This window comes from Ictalurus punctatus, chromosome 1 (genome assembly GCF_001660625.3).
Source record: "Ictalurus punctatus breed USDA103 chromosome 1, Coco_2.0, whole genome shotgun sequence".
NCBI classification, from domain to species: Eukaryota; Metazoa; Chordata; class Actinopteri; order Siluriformes; family Ictaluridae; genus Ictalurus; species Ictalurus punctatus.
Genome location: NC_030416.2, coordinates 27,813,951 through 27,834,115, shown reverse-complemented (window position 1 = coordinate 27,834,115; position 20,165 = coordinate 27,813,951). Strand labels below are relative to the sequence as shown.

The window sequence follows — 20,165 nt, the reverse complement described above, 5'->3', positions numbered from 1 at the left end:
TATTCATTCTTCTTCCTCCAGACTTACCACTGATCTATCGTGCCGAAAGGTTTTGCTCATCGCTTCACAGGACATAATCCCTAAACTTCTGTGGCTTATTTATATGATTTTGAGCCGACATTTCTTGTCCTTTTGGGTCAGTAGCGGTGTACATCTTGGAGTTCTGTCATGGAAACCTTCTGCGTTTAGTACGCAGTGCTCAGTGAAACCTCAGTGCATGTTGCCACCAAGTCTTGCTGCAGGTCTTTTGCAGTCACTTGAGGGTTTTTCACAACCTGCTGTCTCAGAAATCTGGTTGCAGCCATTGATTGCTTCCTTTTTCTGCACCGTCCTGGTATTTCGTGCATTTTCTCCCCCTAGCCAGTTCAGGTATTTCATGTGTTCTAGTTCAAGCACACCTGGTGTAACAAATGAAGCCCTTCATTACTTGCATCAGGTGTGCTTGTGACAACACCTGTTTTGAATATTTTGCTGTTGAGAGGGATTCTATTCAGAGGGTTGAATCATTTTGAAACTGGAGAAGTCATTCTTCAGTTGTATTTTCAGGTGAATTTGGGGAAAGCACTTGAAGCATTCATTGTGTTGAACCATGTTAATAGCTTTTGTTTGATTTGTTCATTGCAAACAGCTAAAACTGTACATTTTGACAATAAACCTGATTTGCAATGGGGTTGAATAATTTTGATTGCAGCTGTAAAAGCACTTTTACCCTACTTCCAGAACTCATGTCCCTTTTGCTTGCATGGTTGACCTGTTTGTGGTTCATTTGCAATGCCTTTATCAATGTTCATCCATTACACATCTGCTGAAATGACTGCATCATGTCATTTATACTTGTATTATAATACAGTACATACATATAAAAGGTTTGTATTCCTGTTCCTTATCAGAATACTCTTATAAGTAATTATAAACATTTTCTAAATATGTAGGTTATATGAAGCTAGAAATAAATATATAATAGGGAATACTCTGCCATAGTTTTTATGTAAGGTATATAAGTTTTTATGTAAAGCACTAAGAAATGCAGGACCTAGATTAATATTTTCTGGTTTGCAGCCCCTAAGGAACCCTTATACTGTTCTTAATCAATGTCATCTTAGCTGTAGTGTTTTTTCCTATTGTTCAGACAACCACAGAGTCATCAGTGCCAAAGTCCCATGCTGCTCCAACCCGGTCCACAGTCTCAAAGAATGGTACATCTACCACAACAGTGAGCAAAACCACCACATCAAGTGCCCCCACAGCACGGCGCACTCTGGGTGAGTCTACCACACACACTGAAGTACTGGAGTTCAAAACCAAAAGTAATCTGTGTAATTACTTACAGAATGCAGTGCAAGTTTAACATGTGGCAGTGTCCTGAGCGTAATGACTGAGAACTGTAGATTTTGAGTGCACAAGAATGAAATGATTTGACACATGGCATGACATGTTATATGCAGCTACAAAGACTGAGAACAAAACAGGGGAGGAGAAGAAACCAAGTACTCTGAAGACCACAGGTAAGCATCATGCATTTTAAATCCAGCATCCAATTCTAGATTTGTAGCAAACATTCAATTCAAACATCATTCATTCAAAAATCATTCAATTCAAACATTCTATGCAGTATTTGTCTCAGTGACAGTAACATTTATCCCGCACTGAGTTGCCAGTTTTGGGACACTTTTTTATATTGCACCATCTTGCAATTATTTTAGCCTTCAGAACAGCTTAATATCAACCGGTCTGGATTGGCTGTGCAGAAATATAGTGCTTTTCAAAATTTCTCGCATTGCTAAAGATCTTTTTACCTCATTCCAGAGAGGCAGAATCGGGTTGAGTTCTGAGGACTGTGTGGGCTGCTGAAGCTCTTAAAACTTGAACTTGCTGAGCAGCATGTTTAGATGCACTCTTTGATACAGATGTCGGTCACTTGGCTCTTAATGTATGCCAAATGCAGAACATCTTCCACAAAATCAAACTGCCACTATTGGTCTGTACTGTTAACACCAACCAGGACAGCTCAGCAGACCAGTGTTGCATGTGCAAACATTGGATTTATCCAACTACGCAACTTTATTCCAACTCAATTATTGATGATTCTGTGCCCACTAGAGATGCATGTTCATGTTCTACGCTGTCAGCATTGCCACCAGACATGGTCTTTGGCTTTGCAGCCTATTCGAGAAAAATCTGATCAGCAGTGTGTGTTCTGCGGTGACATTCTACTACAAGTTGAATGTCAGATGTATTTTGCTTGCACATTTCTTACCATTCTCCACCAGCCCCACTGATTTACCAGATGGTATTACCCACAGGCTCACAGATCATTAAGTTTTTAGCTTTTCTCATCATTCTTATTAAACCTTTAAAATGCCATACTATCATGATACTAGACAACACCAACTAAGGTCATGTGATTCTCATGCTATGATTCTGATATGCCTGATTTATTCCACAGTCACATGACTTGTTGAAATGTAGTTTGTGCAGCTCTGTGTAGTTATTAATTAATAAAAATAAATAATAATAATAATAATAATAAACATATAAAGAGGTGCTCTTTGTATCAACATAGGTGCCTCAATTTTGCGATGCCACAATGTTGAGAACCATTTGAAACGTGGTTATCTTTAATTTGGAAATGTGCATGTATTAAAATTCCTTAGACTGTTATGCTCTGAAGGTTTCTACATTCACTACATGGCCAAAAGTATGTGAACACCTGAACATCATAGCCATATGTGGTTTTTCCTCAAACCGTTGCCACAAAGGTCATTTGGCCGATGGTTTGGCAAGGTTGGAGTGAAACAACTCTAGTGTCCTGCATAGAGCCCTGACATCAACCCCACTGAAGACTGAATTGGAACACTGACTACCTACCAGGCCTCCTTGCCGGACTTCAGTGCCTGACCTCAGTTATGCTCTTGTGGCTGAATGGGAGACGTTTCAAATTCTGGTGGAAAGCCTTCCCAGATGAGTGGAGGCTGTTGTAGCAGTCAAGGGAGACTAAATCTGCAATGGGATGTTCAACAAGCACATATGGGTGTGATGGTCAGATGTCCACAAACTTTTGGCCATACTTTGTATTTTGAATGCAGTCAAATTTATTTAGTATTTCCTTTTATAATATCACAATAAAACAAATATATGATTATTAAATCTGTTTTTGCTCATTACAAGCTTGAAAAGGTCTTGTTCTATTGGCAGATAATTTTTCTAATTTTCAGCATTTATTTCTAGAAAGAAGCAAAGTTAATAAGAACATTTAAAGCTTGAACTGTGTAAAAGCATTACAAATAGGCCGAATAACATTATATTCTGGGGCTTAGAGGTTAAGCCTCTGGGTTACTGATCGGAAGGTCAGGGTTATAAGCCCCACTAAGCTTCCACTGTTGGGCCCTTGAGCAAGGCCCTTAACCCGCTCTGCTCCAGGGGCGCTTTATCATGGCTGACCCTGTGCTCTGACCCCAATTTCCTAGCATGCTGGGGTATGCTAAGAAAAGAATTTCCTGTGCTGTAATGTATATGTGACCAATAAAGACTCATTATCATTATATTTGATTTATAATACCTCTTAATAAGAAATGTTAGATGCTGTATATTTTCAAATATTCAAGATATTTTCACTTGCTAAGCTATAATTTTTTTTGCAGTACAGCCTATCTTATGCGCTATAATGGTACAATGTTTACGTCCTTGGCCTATTGTCTGTTTATCTCTTTTTCCTTTTCCCATCCTTCATTTGTTCACCATCATAGACTCCACCAAACCAAAATCTACAACTACTAGATCATCCACCATTACTAGTAGTACCGCAACCCGCACCCGTACCACTAAACCTACCACAGCCACCAACAGCACAACCAGCACAGTGCCAGAGAAGAAGCCACCAGTACCCCGTGCCCCCCGAGCAAGCTCCTCTACCACAACAACTAGTACCACCACCAGAACCAGCAGCCGCCCAGCAACAGTTCCAGCCCCTGATGTTAAAAATATCCGCCCCAAGATTGGTTCTACAGACAACATCAAACACCAGCCTGGAGGAGGCAAGGTGAGGGGATACTGCTGAAATACACACCTCATTTTTATAACCTTATTTTTGTACCACACAGGGTTTGGCTTTAAGCCTAGTTCCTTGCAAATTGTAGCCCTCCCAAAAATCAGTCAGGCAGAGAAAAATCGCAAAAAAAAAATTTTTTAAAAAAGACTCGCGACTTGACTTGGACTCATGAACAACTGACTTGAGACTTGCCTTGGATTTGACAGAGACTTGTGAAAAACACCAGTCATTTTGGTTCGGCATTCCCGATTACGTTCTCTCTTTACTACCCCACATGACCGCATCAAACACCGCATTTTTCTATTCATTCCTCATTCATTCATTCCCTATCAGTATGTGCTGCAGCAGCAAATATCATAACAATTCATCTCTAAACACACCAAGCCATTATTATTATACACACGCATGACGCATCTGAAGGCGTGTGTTCATCACCCATTAGAAAAGTGCTGTTTATATAAATGAAGAATAAACAATAACAATATAGCCAAGTCCTACCTTGTAATAATCTTTGTGTCATTTAATTTCGAAAAGCAATCAATTAATCCAAATGCAAGCTGAGGTTTTCTACAGCTGTCAGGGGCTTGCATGCTGTCCATTTTCAAGAAGTTCATATGCTACCATGTCATTTTCATGCCCCCCAATATTAGCTACCATATGCATATAAAATCCACGTTTGCCAAGTTAAATTGCATCTATACACGGGGGTTTTGTTACTGCCGGCGCTCAATGAAAGACTGCCTTACCCATCAGTGCTTGAGAACTACAGCGAACTACGGCATCTCAAATAGCTCAAAATACACAGCAGGTGTGTTTTTTCCTCGTGGTGACAGTCTCTGCATTCCAGATGGTATAACGGTCTAAGATATTTGAACGTGTTATTAGATGACCTAGCTCTGAGTTTTAGTTTTAAATGTATTAATTTAGTGATTAAGTCTATGCACTGATAATGGTCAAAAAAGTCATATCTTTTTCCTGAATTTTCTCTGAATGTTCTGTTTTCTTGTAATTACACGGAGAACTTTTGGATCAAATGTAATAGTTTGAAAGTAATAGTTTTTTGATTGTGTATCAAAAATTTAATTAATGATTTAAGTAAAACCTTGTGTGCTTTAGTAGACAATTTTGAATAAATAGACATCTGTAGAAGTAATCAGTATGATTTAGCCTCATACACTGTTAATTAAAATAACTAGCTCGAAGAATTATTGCTAAAAATAAAACTGCGTCTTGACTTGGACTCCATCTCAGAGACGTGAGACTTGACTTGGACCTGGACCTCAGGGACTTGTGAACATGTCTCAGGAACAGTGCGGAAACCCATCTGGTTACGAAATTACGAAAGGACCAAGTCTGAGTGATAAGAATGTAAAGAGATATTTGTGCTTCTACTTAATTTTTACCTTAATGATACTATTTTTTTTCATTTATTTAAAACAGATTTAGGATTATCTAGATCATGTCATTCATATTGTTCCACTTTTAATGGCATAGTTGGTTTTATGCGAGATATATCCAGTGCTGCATGGCCTTAGTATCTTCACCTTAAAAACATTATTCTGTACCTAGGATCTGTGTGTTACAAGGCTAATTGTTCTTGTTTTATCTTTTTCACTGCACCCATAGTTACGACCTGAAAATAAACACAATTTACTTTATCCATTTTCTCCATCTGTAATGCCATTTCTCTGTTCCCTATCTTTCACCCCATTAATACTTTGCCTGGCTGAGATTTCTCCTTGGACTTCACGAAGCAATGCTTGTCACTGCTACCCTTTTTAATACTTGCCAAGCACATACATTTTGTCACTGGTACTATCAGTATACGAATAACTATTCATTATAATATCAGCACCACTGTAAAATCTGATATTGTGTGGTCTTCACAGCCTGTTGAGTAAAACAATAAGGCATGAGTTTTAAAACCCTGATGTACTGATTATTACATTTCCCTTTCTTGGTCTTCAGATTTTCCTCTCGTGTGGTTGGTTGGTTGTTTTGCGTTGATCTGTTATTATTGTGTTAAAGATCAAAATCAAAGGTCTAATTGTTGTGGTGGGAGTGACTGACCTGTAGGGGATTTGGGGTTGTCTCCTCAGGTCACAGTTTCTCAAAACAAGACGGATGCTCTGGCTCAGGGCTCCCTCTCCAAAGAGACCAGCCAGGGCAAAGTGAGTTCACTCCATCTTCCATACTTCCCAAATCCCACTCTTTACACCAGTCTGATGCATTATCTTCCTGTTTGATTTTTCTGTTCTCTTTCTCCAGCAGTCTTTTTCTTTTTTCTTTTATCGTGTCCACACTTTGTCTTATCTCCATAGCCCATAATTGTTCCATATACTTATCTTCTGTTACCCATAAATAAATAAATAAATAAAAACCATTGTTTTAATTTAAATTTAAGTATTATGCATAGCACTTGTTTCTGCTAATGAAAGATTTCCAAAACGTGGTCGGTAGAATTAATGCTGAGATCTTATATTGAAAAATGGATCATATAACCCTGTCGATATATGTGGGATGGTCTGGGAAAACCCATTAGATATTGCTGTGGCTGAATTCTGGTAAACAGAAAAATGCAATTTGGTTAAAATTGGACTGTAACATGCCAAACCAAATTCACCAATATATTTTGGAAATGTTTTTATTTACTTTCTAACCTTGCCTTAGCTTTCTGCAGAAATCATATCTTGGTAAAAACAAAAAACAAAACAAAACAGGCAGTCTGACTAAAAATGTCGAAAATCTTTTTTTGGATAATTACGTGCTACGTAAACGTTTAAAAAGAACTATATTTCCGTTTAAATGTAGTTTTCATGTAGAAAATTTCAAAATTTGCCATATGATGGGTTTTTCCAGGAAGCTGCTGTAATGTATAATAAATGTACGTGATTCTGCAAGACTTCTGAAATGAAGATGTCTGCGCTCTCCGGAGCGTATACTAACTACAATTCTCACAATACTCACAAGCTTTCGATTCTGAGTTGTTGCATGAAATTGCCAAAACAAAAGGGATTGTTTATATCCGTATGTTAATCTAAACAGAACTTAATTTTAAACTAATCTGAGGTGCCGACCCTGTGTGTGTGTGTGTAGGTGTGTGTGTATAAATGCTTGTTGAGTGAGCAATTGTTGCTACTGTAGCACTAATCAGTAACTCAGTATTGAAGAGCTTGAAGCTAGACTAAGCAAATCCTTGTAATTTTGCATACTGCCCAGAATCCTAGTCGAGTGACTATACGTAAAATATGTCTACAACATATCTGGTAGATAGTTTTAAAATAGCGTTTTATGCACGGTGACAGGTTCTGCTGCTTATTGAGAACTGGTACTGAACTGTTAGCTGTGCTTGGCATTATGAAAAGCACACTTTCACACCTGTTTCTTCAGCCTTAAAAGGTTTCATTGAAGCTTGTTAATATACTGTCTGTTTGATGGTTATGTGGAGACTACAATGCCACCAGGTAAACACAGCCTTTTTATTTCCTGCACCCAGTTTATTCCATGACTTCAAAATTTTATAAATGATTCTTTAATAGTGTAATAGTTTTTTTTTTTGTGTTTGGCTCGAAGATGAACGTATTCACCGATTAATTGTCCCTTCATTATCACATAGCTTTCATGTAGCTTTCATGTAGCTGGAATTATCATACAGAGGAATGCAGTTAGAATCTCTTAGGGAAACTTATTCACAATGTGTCATTGGGACCTCCCTTAGACATAATTGGTGAATCTGCACTAAGGAGAAACTGTTCCCCTGATTTTTTTTTTCTTTTTTTTTTTTTCTTCCCTTTATGCTCTGGATAAAATAATTGTTGGCAAATGATATGATGGGGATAAGTTTGCATTTTATTTCCCGTGTGTCACATCATAAATAGTCTGAACGCTTTCACTTTTGTCTACATACGGTCAAATATATCCTGTTTGTTGTGACGTTTAATTGTTTTAGGTGATTTCCATCACTACGCACTGTAATTTAAGTCTCATGGACATTCTCAAGCATTTAGTGTCATCTGTAGTGCCACAACATTTATTTACAGTACAAAAGGCTAAATGTATGGGTGCCATCTTGTTCCTAACTGGTGGTGCTACTTTAAACACAGCATGGCATGTACACTGTAGTTAAGTGTAGTTGCTAGCCTGATGAATATCTTCATCAACTTGTGTAGCACTTCGCAATGACTCCCTTTTATGCTTGTAGATGCTTCAGCTTTCCCGCTTTTCCTGTCTTCCTCTTACCTGGTGACCCCTTATGTCCTTCTGCCCTTTGCCCGCCATGCTGTGTTGTAGGTTCAGATAGTCTCCAAAAAGGTGGACTACAGCCATGTTACGTCTCGCTTGGGTTCCAAGGACAATATCAAGCATGTCCCTGGTGGTGGGAATGTAAGTACTGTCTCTGCATGTGGTGAAGCTGCATTCAATAAAACAGTGCTCCTCTACCAGTTAGAACATCGACAAGCAACATGCGGATAAATATGCAATCATTTTGGTGATCCTGTGTTTTTTTTTCTTTTTCTTCTTCTTCTTTTCCTCTCATGCACATGCTACAAATCATTTTTGCTTAACTGCTATCTTTTAAGCCAGTTCTCAGTAACAGCAGAAGTTGAATTGCATTTCCTCTCCATGGTTACTTCATTTGTCTTAAATTAGTTTATTGTTAATCTTAGGGCAAATTATTATTTTGTTGCCGTTCTTTTATACTTCTCTAAGTTTTTTTTTCCTCATATCTCTGGCTGCAGCTTTTTTCTCTTTTAGCTCTTCAGGTTTTACTGCCGCTAATAGTGACTGATGTTGAAATTATCTGTGGACCCAGCAATACAGGCACATTTAAAATTTTATTGAAGCTTAAATCAGTTATTAGTGATTATGGTTACTTTTCATGTCTTATACATCTTTTGTACTTTGTAGCGAGTGGCATGCCAGGCTGTGTCGATTTAACTGCACTGCATGTGGATTTTGCACTTTGTAAACAAGGCAACGAAAGGCTGATGGTATCTTTTCTCACTAGTACATGTATATGCTGCTTTTATTTGACTTAGATTGATGTGTTTACAGGTCCACATTCTCAGTAAGAAGGTTGATGTGAGTAAAGTGACTTCAAAGTGTGGTTCAAGGGTCAATATCAAGCATAAGCCAGGTAAGGCTTTGGACCTGATTAAATGTTACTAAATGGTTCTGGGTTGGAGCCGAACACTCGTTAATAGTGATTCTGAGTTATCATGGATGTTAATGTTTCTTGTAGGAGGTGGAGATATAAAGATTGAGTCTCATAAAGTGAACTTCAAAGACAAAGCCCAGTCTAAGGTGGGCTCCATGGACAACGTCAGCCATGCACCAGGAGGGGGGAATGTTAAGGTAAGTTTGTGAACAAGAGAAATTACTACGACATAGTGCTATTTTGCTCATTCCCATGTAGCATGATTTATTTTTATTAGAATCTCCTATGTAAACCTATATGTTAACATTCTGTATCTGTGTTGCATGAAAATGAGTTGAAAGTTTAAAAATTCTGCATGGGATTCACTGGACATAAAAGAACTTAATCACAGTTACACAGAAAGGCAACACAGGTCAGATTAGTTAATTCATTTATTTTCATTCTACTTTTCCTGATGGGGGTCACAATGGCAACAGGATTAAAAGTTAAGCCCAGACTTCTCTTTCCCCAGCCACATATTCCAGCTCATCCTGGGGTGGTTCCCCAGATGTTCCCAAGCCAACTGTGAGATATTATCTCTCCAGAGTGTCATGGGACTGCCTTGGGGTCTCCATCTAGTGGGATGTGCCGCTATTGCAGCTCTAGAAGGTGCTGAACTTGTGACATTCTTGTAAGCTGCCCAAACCATTTCATTTGCATCCTCTCAATTCAGAGGAGCAGCATCTCTACTCCAAGCCTCTCCTATATTGTCCACCTGCTCACGCTAGGTGCCAAACTGTTTGCCAGAGCATCTTTGGGGCCACCTGGGTGTCTTTTCCATGACTTCTCTAAACTCCTCCAATGCCAAAAATTTCACTTATGCAACTGCCTTTGCTGAAGTCCTTCTGACTCTTCTATACCATAGTTAAGTTTAGCATTTCTTGGAAGGCCTCCTTCTTCAATTTGTATGCATTCTCTGACCCTTGGTGTCCACCAGCACATGTGAATATTAATGCTTTCTTCAAGAAGGCTGAATACTCTGTACTTCTATTTGGTACATAAGCACAAACAACAGTCAGAGTTTTCCTTCCAGAGATTGGAAATCTCATAGATGTAACCCTCTTGACCACTGGGAACAACTGCAACTGTGAGGCCCTCAGCCCGGGACTGGTGAGTATCCGCACACCCATCTGAGGCCTCCTCTGGGAACTCTAGAGTAGGTAAGACCACCCCTGATCAAGAAGTTTGGTACCGGAGCCCTTACTGTGTGTGGACGTAAGGCCAGCTAGGTCTAGTCCATACCATTCCATCTCGCACATTAACTCAGCCTATTTCCTCCACCAGCAAAGTGACGTTCCTCACTGCCGAAGCCAGTTTCCTTTTCTAGGGTCTGGTTTGTCTAAGGCTGTCCATCATATGTTTGCTGCCCAACAGACATTGCACCTGATCCCAACCACTGATTTTGCATGCGGTGAGCCCCCAAGATGGCTGCACATCATCATGCTGTGCTGAACCCGACTGGGTTATGTGGGTGGCCTGGTCAGATGCTCATCTGCAGACACCACCTCCAGACCGGGCTCCAGGAGTGGGTCTTGTAAACCATGTTCGAGACAGGATACACGTAGTCTTTTTTTTTTTTTTTTTTTACCTTTCTTTTGAGTCATTAGTCTATCATTTTTGTCTGACATTTCCCCTCAGATTTGTTCACCAAAGGTGGCCCTAGTGGGAGCATTATGCTCCCTGTCACATAGCCCTGAGGTTCACCAAAATACCAAGCCCCTTCACTGTGAAAAATCTTTGGTCCACAAAGGGAGGCTCAGAGAGAATTTTGGTTTTGAATTATTTGTAAGATATATAAGAAATATATATATATCTTTAACAATTTAGATTTTAGAGACTAAGAAGTCAGTGCCTGAATTGTTGGTATGTTGACCACAAAGCTGCAAGATTTAATGTGATTTGAGCATGAGAAAAGCACTATATAAATTAAACTGTTATTATTATTATTATTATTTGTCTAAGAAATATGTGCCAAATGTAAATTATGTATTGTGTTATACTGCCTTTTAATCACCATGCATTATATATCATTTATTCTTTTTAAACTATTTATATAATGTGTAGTCACATTTATTGATGTTTCATTGATTTCCTGGTTGTTGTTTTTTTTTGTTTGTTTGTTTGTTTTGTTTTTTGTTTTTTTGGGTAAACATATTTTGGTTTTATGTTTTACTACCCCATTACTCAATACTAATTTTATGTGCATTCTGGTGGGTTTGTCTGTTTAATGAATAATAAATTCACTTAATACATTCTCACTACTTTTAAAACCTAATGGGCCCCAAAGATTGACATGGGCATATTCCTAGAGTCTGGTCCTTTGAAGCTGAGAAACAAATTAAAAGCAATATATGTATTTTTTTGTTTGTAGAAGGTGAAGGAAGAGTGTCATAAAGTACACTTCTTGTCAGATGCTCTCATTTGTTACTTTGATGAGGTCAGTTTTGTGCTTTGCTTGATTTAGCAGACCTGACTCAACTCATAGGCTTATGATAAAAGCCTTAATGAGTTGAATCAAGTGTGATGGGTCAGGGAAAACACTGAACTGTGAAAGACAGCACCCTTACAGAACTTAAGTTCTGTATCAAGGTTTTAAGTAACCAAGGTGGGTTTAAAACGCCTCGAACTGACAAGCTTATTTAATTGGTCGTGATGTCACCTTACCCCTCAGCCTATGGTCACCCATATCTGCATGAAAATCTCCATGGCTGTACTCATCATTTATACATCTTCATCCCCACAAACTCATTTGCATAATATACAGTACTTTTACTGGGAAATAAAAAAAAGAAACAAAAATTACAGTTGTTTAAGACATTCAAGCAGTTACAATTACTAGCATGGAAATGGTGAATGTTTTATATATATATATATATATATATATATATATATACATACACACACACACACACACACACACACACACACACATCATTTTGAGTGCTTTATATATCTGTATAGTGTATATTGATAACATTGTAGGAAACTACAAATGTGTATAATTATAAGCATATTATCTCATAACATTACGTGCTGTCCTACTGTAAACATTTTTATTGCAGTTTATTTTGCAATATATAATACATCCTTAAAATACTAGTAAAATTTGTAGTGAATTATAGAATTCCCCACAATTATACAAATAAAGATCTGAGTGTTTCATTTCCTTCAGAATTGGTTGGCTGCATGTGCATGGATCTTGTATTTTTATTATTTTGTGATACAATGTACAACTCTAATTCTGAAAAAGTTGGGACAGTATGGAAAATGCAAAGAAACAAACAGAGTCATTTGAAAATTCATTTCACCATGTAGTATATTGAAAACACATTATTTGATGTTTTACTGTGAATTTAATTTACTTCTGAAAATATACACTCATTTCAAATCTGATGACTGCAACACACTCCAAAAAAATTTGGGACAGTCAGCTGTTTACCACTGTGTAACATCACCTTTTCTTTTGATAACACTTATTAAGCATTTGCGGGCTGAAGACACCAGTTGGTTAAGTTTAGCAAGTGGAATTGTCCCACATTCATCCATTAAGCATTTCTTCAGCTGCGCATCTGTACAAGGCCTTCATTGCCTTATTTTGCGCTACATAATGTGCCACACATTCTCAATCAGAGACAGATCAGGACTGCAGAAAAGCCATGCTAGCACACGCACTCTCTGCTTACGCAACCATGCGCTTGTAATCCAGGCAGAATGTGGTTTGGCGTTGTCCTGCTCTGGATGGCAGCATATGTTGTTCCAAAATGTGTACATATCTTTCTGCATTAATGCTGCCGTCAGATGTGCACGTTACCCATGCCATGGACACTGACATACCCCCATACCATGACAGACGCTGGCTTTTGGACCTGACGCTGATAACAGCTTGGATGGTCCTTTTCCTCTTTTTCCTCTTTGGAACACGATAGCTGTTTTGTCCAAAAACTATTTGAAATGTTGACTCGTCAGACCACAAAACACGATTCCACTGTGGTACTGTCCATCTCAGATGAGACCGAGCCCAGAGAAGTCGGCGGCGCTTCTGGACAGTGTTGATGTATGGCTTCTACTTTGCATAGTAAAGCCTTAACTTGTATCTGTGGATGCAACGGCGAATGGTGTTGCATCCACAGCATCCACATTGGTGGTGTTCTCAAAGTGTTGGATTATTTGCTGACGCATCTGTTGGCAGATTGCCGAGCCTCAACCCGTCCTTGCTCTTGAAGGACTAGGTCTTTTTTTTTTGGAGGCTCCTTATATACTATGTATATTATCTCACAATTATCTCACCTGTTTCACACCACCTTTTTATTTCAACTTGTCACATCGCTATTAGTCCTAAATTGCCCATGTCCCAACTTTTTTGGAATGTGTTGCATGCATCAATTTCAAAATAAAAGTTTATAAAAAGTTTTTTTTTTTTTTTTACTTTGCAGTTGATTAGGTAAAATATCAAATACCTTGTCTTTATACTTTTTTTTGTTTGTCAAAAGTACATTTAGATATCACTCCTCCTGTTTTTATTAGCCTTTTCGATACTGTCCCAACTTTTTCAGAATTGGGGTTGTAGCTTATATTCATAGTATACATTTTAAGAGCTTGCAGCCTGTCATAAGTGTGATTTTTGCTTTGTAAATATTTTCTTTTTGATATGTAGTATTTTAACTTTTTTTTCCCCACACTACATAGTTATGGGAAACTTTTTTTTTTTTTGGTTATAGTTGCTTTTTAGTATGCTTCAAATCCATGCAGCATCCCAAATACCATCACATACCTTTAGTCTTTCTCAGAAGGGATCACAAGTCCATATCCACACCATCTCCATCTGTCCTATTGACACGCTGCTGTGTGTTTCTAGGCTGAGGGGCAACAGGAGACAGTTGAGGGCAGTGGGGCTACCTCTAGTGGCTCAACCGGCCCAGCCCAGGAGAATGGGCTGAAGGAGGGCACAGCATGTGGGGGCGAGGCACTCCGGGACCCCCAGGGCCTGGATTCTCTCATCCCTGAAACAAGTAAGTTTGTGTGTCATCCTGCTCCAGTCCCAAGGCCTTCTCCAGCCCTCTCCCTCGGAGGCACCTGTCATACGTCAGACTCAAATCCCATTAGAACTTCCACAGGTGCATTTAGAAGCCTGACTCAAGTGGTTTGCTCTGGTCTCAGTCAGGAGTTTAGAAATTAATTCACTGCTGACTTGATTCTAGTGAAAACTAGTTTATTGCTATGCACATTGCTATTCATCACATTTTAGGCTATTATACACAGTTATTTATAGTAGCCAAAGGGCTCCATTTCCTCATTCTTGTTCCAATGGTTCTTCTTTCTTGTGCATAAATTTTAGGGGGTTTGCTTCTCTGTTGCTCTTGGTTTGCTTACTGGGGTTAAATTTAATTATATTCATAGTTGCTTTTATACTACAACGTTAACATTCCATTCTATATTATACCTTTTTTTTATTGTGCCATTGCTTAGATTGCCTGTTTAAATGCCTGGTTTGCTACAGGTAATAAAAACTGGTAGCGTTTCTTTTGATTTGCCCTTTGGCCATAGAACTTTAAATAATACAATAAAAGGAGCTTTTACCTAAAACATCAGTTGTTATTTTGGATTAGATAACTGATCATTAGTACATATCTAATCCTTGGCAGAAGGCAAAAGCTACTGGTGGCGTATAGTTTAGAATAGATGAGTAAAGTACTTTTAGATATTTTATGTGACCGTCTGTGAAAACCTTTTGGATGCTGCTTTGGCTGAAATGGAGAAAAAAAAAGTGAGTATATTTCACTTTATAACCTAGCCTTGGTTGCAATGGTAAAAACAGTCAGTCTATCTAAAGACTACTTAAAGTCTAAAACTAGCTACTTTGATCCGACATTAAAGTTGTTGGATAGTTGTGCACTGTAGTGAAACAGACCTAGGCTAGACTAATCGGTTAGTTTTGTGATCAGATACCAGCTGTCAAAATCTCTGTGCCACTCCTGTGCCACATCAAAAAACGCAATGCAGTTTTCTTCTTTTTCACTTTTGGGGTTAATCAGACTTTAAAATGCTAGAACTTTACTTTTGGTTAAGATATGTGAAAAAACTTTCACGAAAACTCTTAGTTTTCAGTGCTGGACTGTCAACAAAAAAAATGTCAACATTTAAACACAGAGTTTTCCCAAGCTGCCAAACACACAGGTTTTTTTTTAGGACATTGAGTTTCTTCCTTTTGTAACTACTTTATAAATTATTTGTTGGACCCTTTTGTCGTATGAAGGAATAAGAACACACTTTAGTTAATGACAAATTCTCTGTTTTTTTTTTTTGTATTGTAGAGGAAACTGAGAAAAAGTTTTAACTTTTAATACTACTTCCATAATTCACAAATTTCTTTTTGTTATACTTCACATTTTTTTTGTTGAGTGGTTTTTTTTTTTTTGGGGGGGGGGGGGGGGGGGGGTTGTACTTCTTGGGGGAGTTGGGGAGAAGGATTGTCTCTCAATAATCTCTTTTCCCTAACCACAAAATCATGTTGATTTCTTATTTTTCAGGCATCTAATTCTGCTTTTTGCTATCGCCTTATCATTTCATTTCCAAAACACCTCCTGTCCACCTCCTCTTCCTACTTTTCTCTCCTTTTATATCCAACTCTTTTTCTGTCTTTCTGTTTTTCCCCCTAATACTCCCTGCTGCAGATTGAATCTTTCAAGCTCAACTTCCGCGAGAACGCCCGCTCTCGCACGGACCACGGCGCTGACATCATCATCTGGCCCGTCGTGGGTGACAGCCCTGCCCACCCCCATCTGCTCCGCAGCAGTCTCTCATTCAACGACTCGTTGGTGACAGCCCACATGCCTCGCTCCTCCACCACCCCTGCCCTCCTTTCAGCCTCTCAAGAGCAAGAGGGTGATGCTGACTCACTCAACACACTTCGCACGTGACTTCAACCGCTCATCTGTTAACCCTCATAGCCTTGCCCCATGGGTACACTGTTTACGTCTGAGTATTCAGTCTGCCGATTAGTAGGTGAAAATGAATTTGGCGGAATCTATTCACCGGCCCTTCCTTAGCTTCATACTCCGTTTATTCATCTTCAGTAGTAGGTTCTCACCTGATTTTACTCTGGAACGTTTGGTCTTATTCAGTGCTGCAGTCTTAGAATTTATCTGATTTCCCATGATATAGTTATCTGGATAAACATGACCTGTATACTTGTGTTTAAACAACTCCCTTTAGAAACATTGGGCCATAGTGTTGTGTTGTGCCTCTTTGTCAGCATGTGGGGCTGTCATGTGATCCTAATAAGCATTGACTACCCTGCTTCAGTAACTTCAAGTCTCATAACTCACTCGCGCTCATCTTTTACCGTCTTTGAAACAAACTCACATTTAACATACGTAGTCGGTCTCAGCTGTAGGTTTCAACTAAACTGCTCTAAAATTGTGTTTTGTGATGTATTTGAGTGAATACTGTGGCTACGATCTATATGTTTGTTTGATTTTTATTTCCTGTTTGCTTGGATGTTTTGATTGTGTAATTTGTTTTCTTCTAGTAAAGCAATACAGCTGTCTTTGCCTATAGGACATAACCTATTTTGTCTTGAAACAAATACACAAAAGGTACAGCTTAGCGTCTCAAACACAGCTATACACATGTCTCAAAGTGTTCATGGTCAGCAGATGATGAGGCCGGCGGAGTTTTTAGAACAATGAATGTGAGAAATGACAAGGGCATGCATTTAGTGGATGTTAATTGAAGTGTGAATTAAGTTCAGTTGAGGTGATGCTATTGATTATGTACCAGTGATTGACCTGGTGCTGTACTTAAACATTGGTTTGCGATGGAAAGGGAAAGGGAAAAAAAAGCAGTCTGTTTGTGCTGCTTGTAAAAGAGAGCCTGAATCGTTAACTACTTTTGGGAAGATACAGAGGCACTCCGAATGTCAGTCTGACTCAAAGCATTTGTTTGGCTAGATCAGTTATTGCTTTTAATGGTGATTAGTTGACCTGTAAATGTACTTATTCATAGTTCCACTTCCGCTACAGGTGGTTTTGGTGTGCAAAAGCGAAGCTTTTTTAAGCTTAGCTTTTATTAAAAAGTCACTGAAGAATTATTTGAAAGTCACATGTATGTTCCTTAAGGATGTTGGAGGCAGCAATCCTGTTCTAGCTTATTTCACTTGTAGCATTTAATCTTAGTCACCTCTGAATAGCCTTTTTAATGTAGTCATAATCATGTGTCCCATTCAAAAAAAAAAAAAAAAAACGTACATCACATAGTTCTTCGGTCCCTCGCAGCGAGAGAGAGAAAAAAAAGAGGAAATGAATTCTGCAAGAAAACATCATGGTGTTAAATGCAGTGCTTTTTTTGCCTTATATTTAAGCATTGAAGTGAGCTCAAAAACACTACAATCAAATAAATTCAAATATTAGTTAAATGCCCTTTATTAGCACTAATCACCATCATACTCTAAGGTTTTTAAGCCCTTATAATCACCAATCACAACAAATCATTCAAATCCACACTGAGATTTATCTCAGTAATATTTGCTAAATTAAAGTGCCACTCATGAGGAAATCTACTCTATACGAGCTATGAATGGGGAGGGGTGGCAAAGATTATTTTGGTTCATGGGCAATAACTGTTATTTATGTAATAGTGATTTTGAAAAAGGAGAGGTTTGTAGATATTTGTATTTGAACTATGATGTGCAGCTTTTAAATGCTCTGAGTATGGTTCTCGTTGAGGTCTGACTTTATTTTGTAACCTTCACCTAGGTAATTAAAATGTTGTGGTCATTTTAAACTCACTTGCCTGAATGCAGTCCTTTTTTTTTTTTTTTTTTTTTTCTTTTTTTTTTTGTTAAATGCAGTGTACTCTGCTTTTTCACACCTAATTGTTTCTCATTAGTTATTAGCACACCGCTATATGTAAATATATATTTATACATTCATTATTGGCGCTGGAAGAAAAAGTTGGAAATATAAAGAACATTAATCATGTTTTAAACACGTAAACATGTTTTAAAAGAATGTCAAGTATAGCTTTGGTGTGGTGTTAAGAAGTGCGCTTGTCATTATCTTTATTCATTATTATTATTATTATTGTTGTCGTTATTGAAATTTACCCGCCTTTTTCTGAGAAAAGGGCTGGCATGAAAGAATGTTTTGTATTTGCGTTCCTCACTTACTGCCACTGCTTTGGTATGCTGGTTGTGGCTGTAGGTAGTGGGTTACTTCTGCAAACAACAGACATCTACAAACTATTATTACAAAGGCCGTTGAGTTTCACATAGTACCTTTCCAATCATCTAGTCTTAAAACATGAAGAGCACACGGTCATTTATGCAGGTATAATGTTCATACAGTATCAAAAATGTCAGAACGTTTTGATTTACACCGTTTTAATGAAGCTAGCTGATAAGGGGCTGAGAGCAGAGAGTGAAATTGGATATGCAGTGTGAATTTGGCTGTACCACCATGGCACACTTAAGTGCGTATCCCAGAGCCACAAACATGAAGCACACTTCCCTTGTTTGAGTTTTACTGAGGCTTCAGCATACAACCACAATCTTGTGTAAAACATATTTTGTTCAAATTGCCCATATGAAAGTGTAAGAAGCCCCATAAACATGCTTACATTAAAATATTGTACTAACAAAAAACATACTAAGAGCATGCAGAACAATTGGGATGTGTATGGTAGCCTTGTCCTGTGCATTTTTTTTCCCCCTCCCATTCATTTTGAAATTCAGTTTATTTTCTGGTTTGAAAGAAGTGTTAATTGTGTTCAATTGTTAATTAGTGATGTGATAATTAAAAATTAAATAAAATAATGTGTTTAAAATATTGCAAACATGTATTATGAAGTGTGGTTTATTTTCTTGACACTGAAGATTGACTGTCAACTGCATTATTCTATTGCAGGTAATTTTTTTTTTATAGATGAATGCGATTAAAAATATCCATGTTTAAACTTAGGAAAGGATCAGAGAATCTATGGAAGGGCAGAGGATAAGACAAGTAGGCAGGTTTAGGAGGAAAAAACAGTAACCCTATGTTGGTCAACAAAAAGCAAAGGTTAGTCAATAATACAGTTGAAGTCATCACTTATTTTGATCATTGTCTAAGAGCCACTGATCTCTTTAGAGTATGCCTAACTATAAATACATCCTGTTAGAACAGTAGTCATTAACTTTTTCCTTGAGATCTACAGGCCTGCAGGTGTCATCTCCAACTGAAATCCAACACACCTGTTTTAGTTGATCAAGAACTTTGTTAAGGCAATAATTAGATGGTCAGGTGGGCATGATTATGGTTGGAGCTGAAGTCTTCAGGAAGGTAGATCTCCAGGAACAGCGTTGGTGACCACTGTTAGAATGTGCATACAGTGTCCTCCACTAATATTGGCACCCTTGGTAGATATGAGCAAAGACGGCTCTGAAAAATTCTTTGTTTACCTTTTGATCTTTTGTTAAAAATAAATAAATCACAAAAATACTCTGCTCTCATGGATATCAATTGCAAACAAAACACAGGTTTATCCAAAAAAATTTATATTTGTTAGATATAGACAACCTTTTAGTCAATACTTTGTGCTACCTCCCTTTGCCAAGATAACAGCTCTGAGTCTTCTCCTATAATGCGTGATGAGGTTGGAGAATACATGGCAAGGGATCTGAGAGCATTCCTCCATACAAGACTCTTCAGATCCTTCAAATTTCAATGTCCACGCTGGTGGACTCTCCTCTTCAGGTCACCCAACAGGTTTTCTATAGATTCCAAGTCAGGGGACTGGGATGGTCATGACAGGATCTTGATTTTGTGGTCAGTAAACCATTTTTGTGTTGATTTTGATGTATGTTTTGGATCATTGTCCTGCTGGAAGATCCAACCATGGCCCATCCTAAGCTTTCTGGCAGAGGCAGTCAGGTTTTCATTTAAT

General features: G+C 38.2%; 1 protein-coding gene across 14 annotated transcripts in view; it reads left to right on the top strand.

Annotated features, from left to right (window-relative positions):
- Positions 1-19,076, top strand: part of LOC108271494 (microtubule-associated protein 4) — an 87,526-nt gene extending 68,450 nt beyond the window's left edge. For 8 of the 14 annotated variants that reach the window (XM_047158068.2, XM_047158036.2, XM_047158065.2 and 5 more), the window contains 9 exons: positions 1,130-1,262; positions 1,446-1,505; positions 3,747-4,039; positions 6,148-6,219; positions 8,339-8,431; positions 9,104-9,185; positions 9,291-9,403; positions 14,101-14,254; positions 15,773-16,091. In XM_047158068.2, the coding sequence (XP_047014024.2) occupies positions 1,130-1,262; positions 1,446-1,505; positions 3,747-4,039; positions 6,148-6,219; positions 8,339-8,431; positions 9,104-9,185; positions 9,291-9,403; positions 14,101-14,254; positions 15,773-15,780 (1,008 nt within the window). In that variant the 3' untranslated portion in view covers positions 15,781-16,091. Of the gene's footprint in view, positions 1-1,129; positions 1,263-1,445; positions 1,506-3,746; positions 4,040-6,147; positions 6,220-8,338; positions 8,432-9,103; positions 9,186-9,290; positions 9,404-10,619; positions 11,280-14,100; positions 14,255-15,772 lie in introns of those variants that run through there. The other 6 variants (XM_047158028.2, XM_047158034.2, XM_053683593.1 and 3 more) reach the window with 6 other exon arrangements.
- The last annotated feature ends 1,089 nt before the right edge of the window (positions 19,077-20,165 follow it).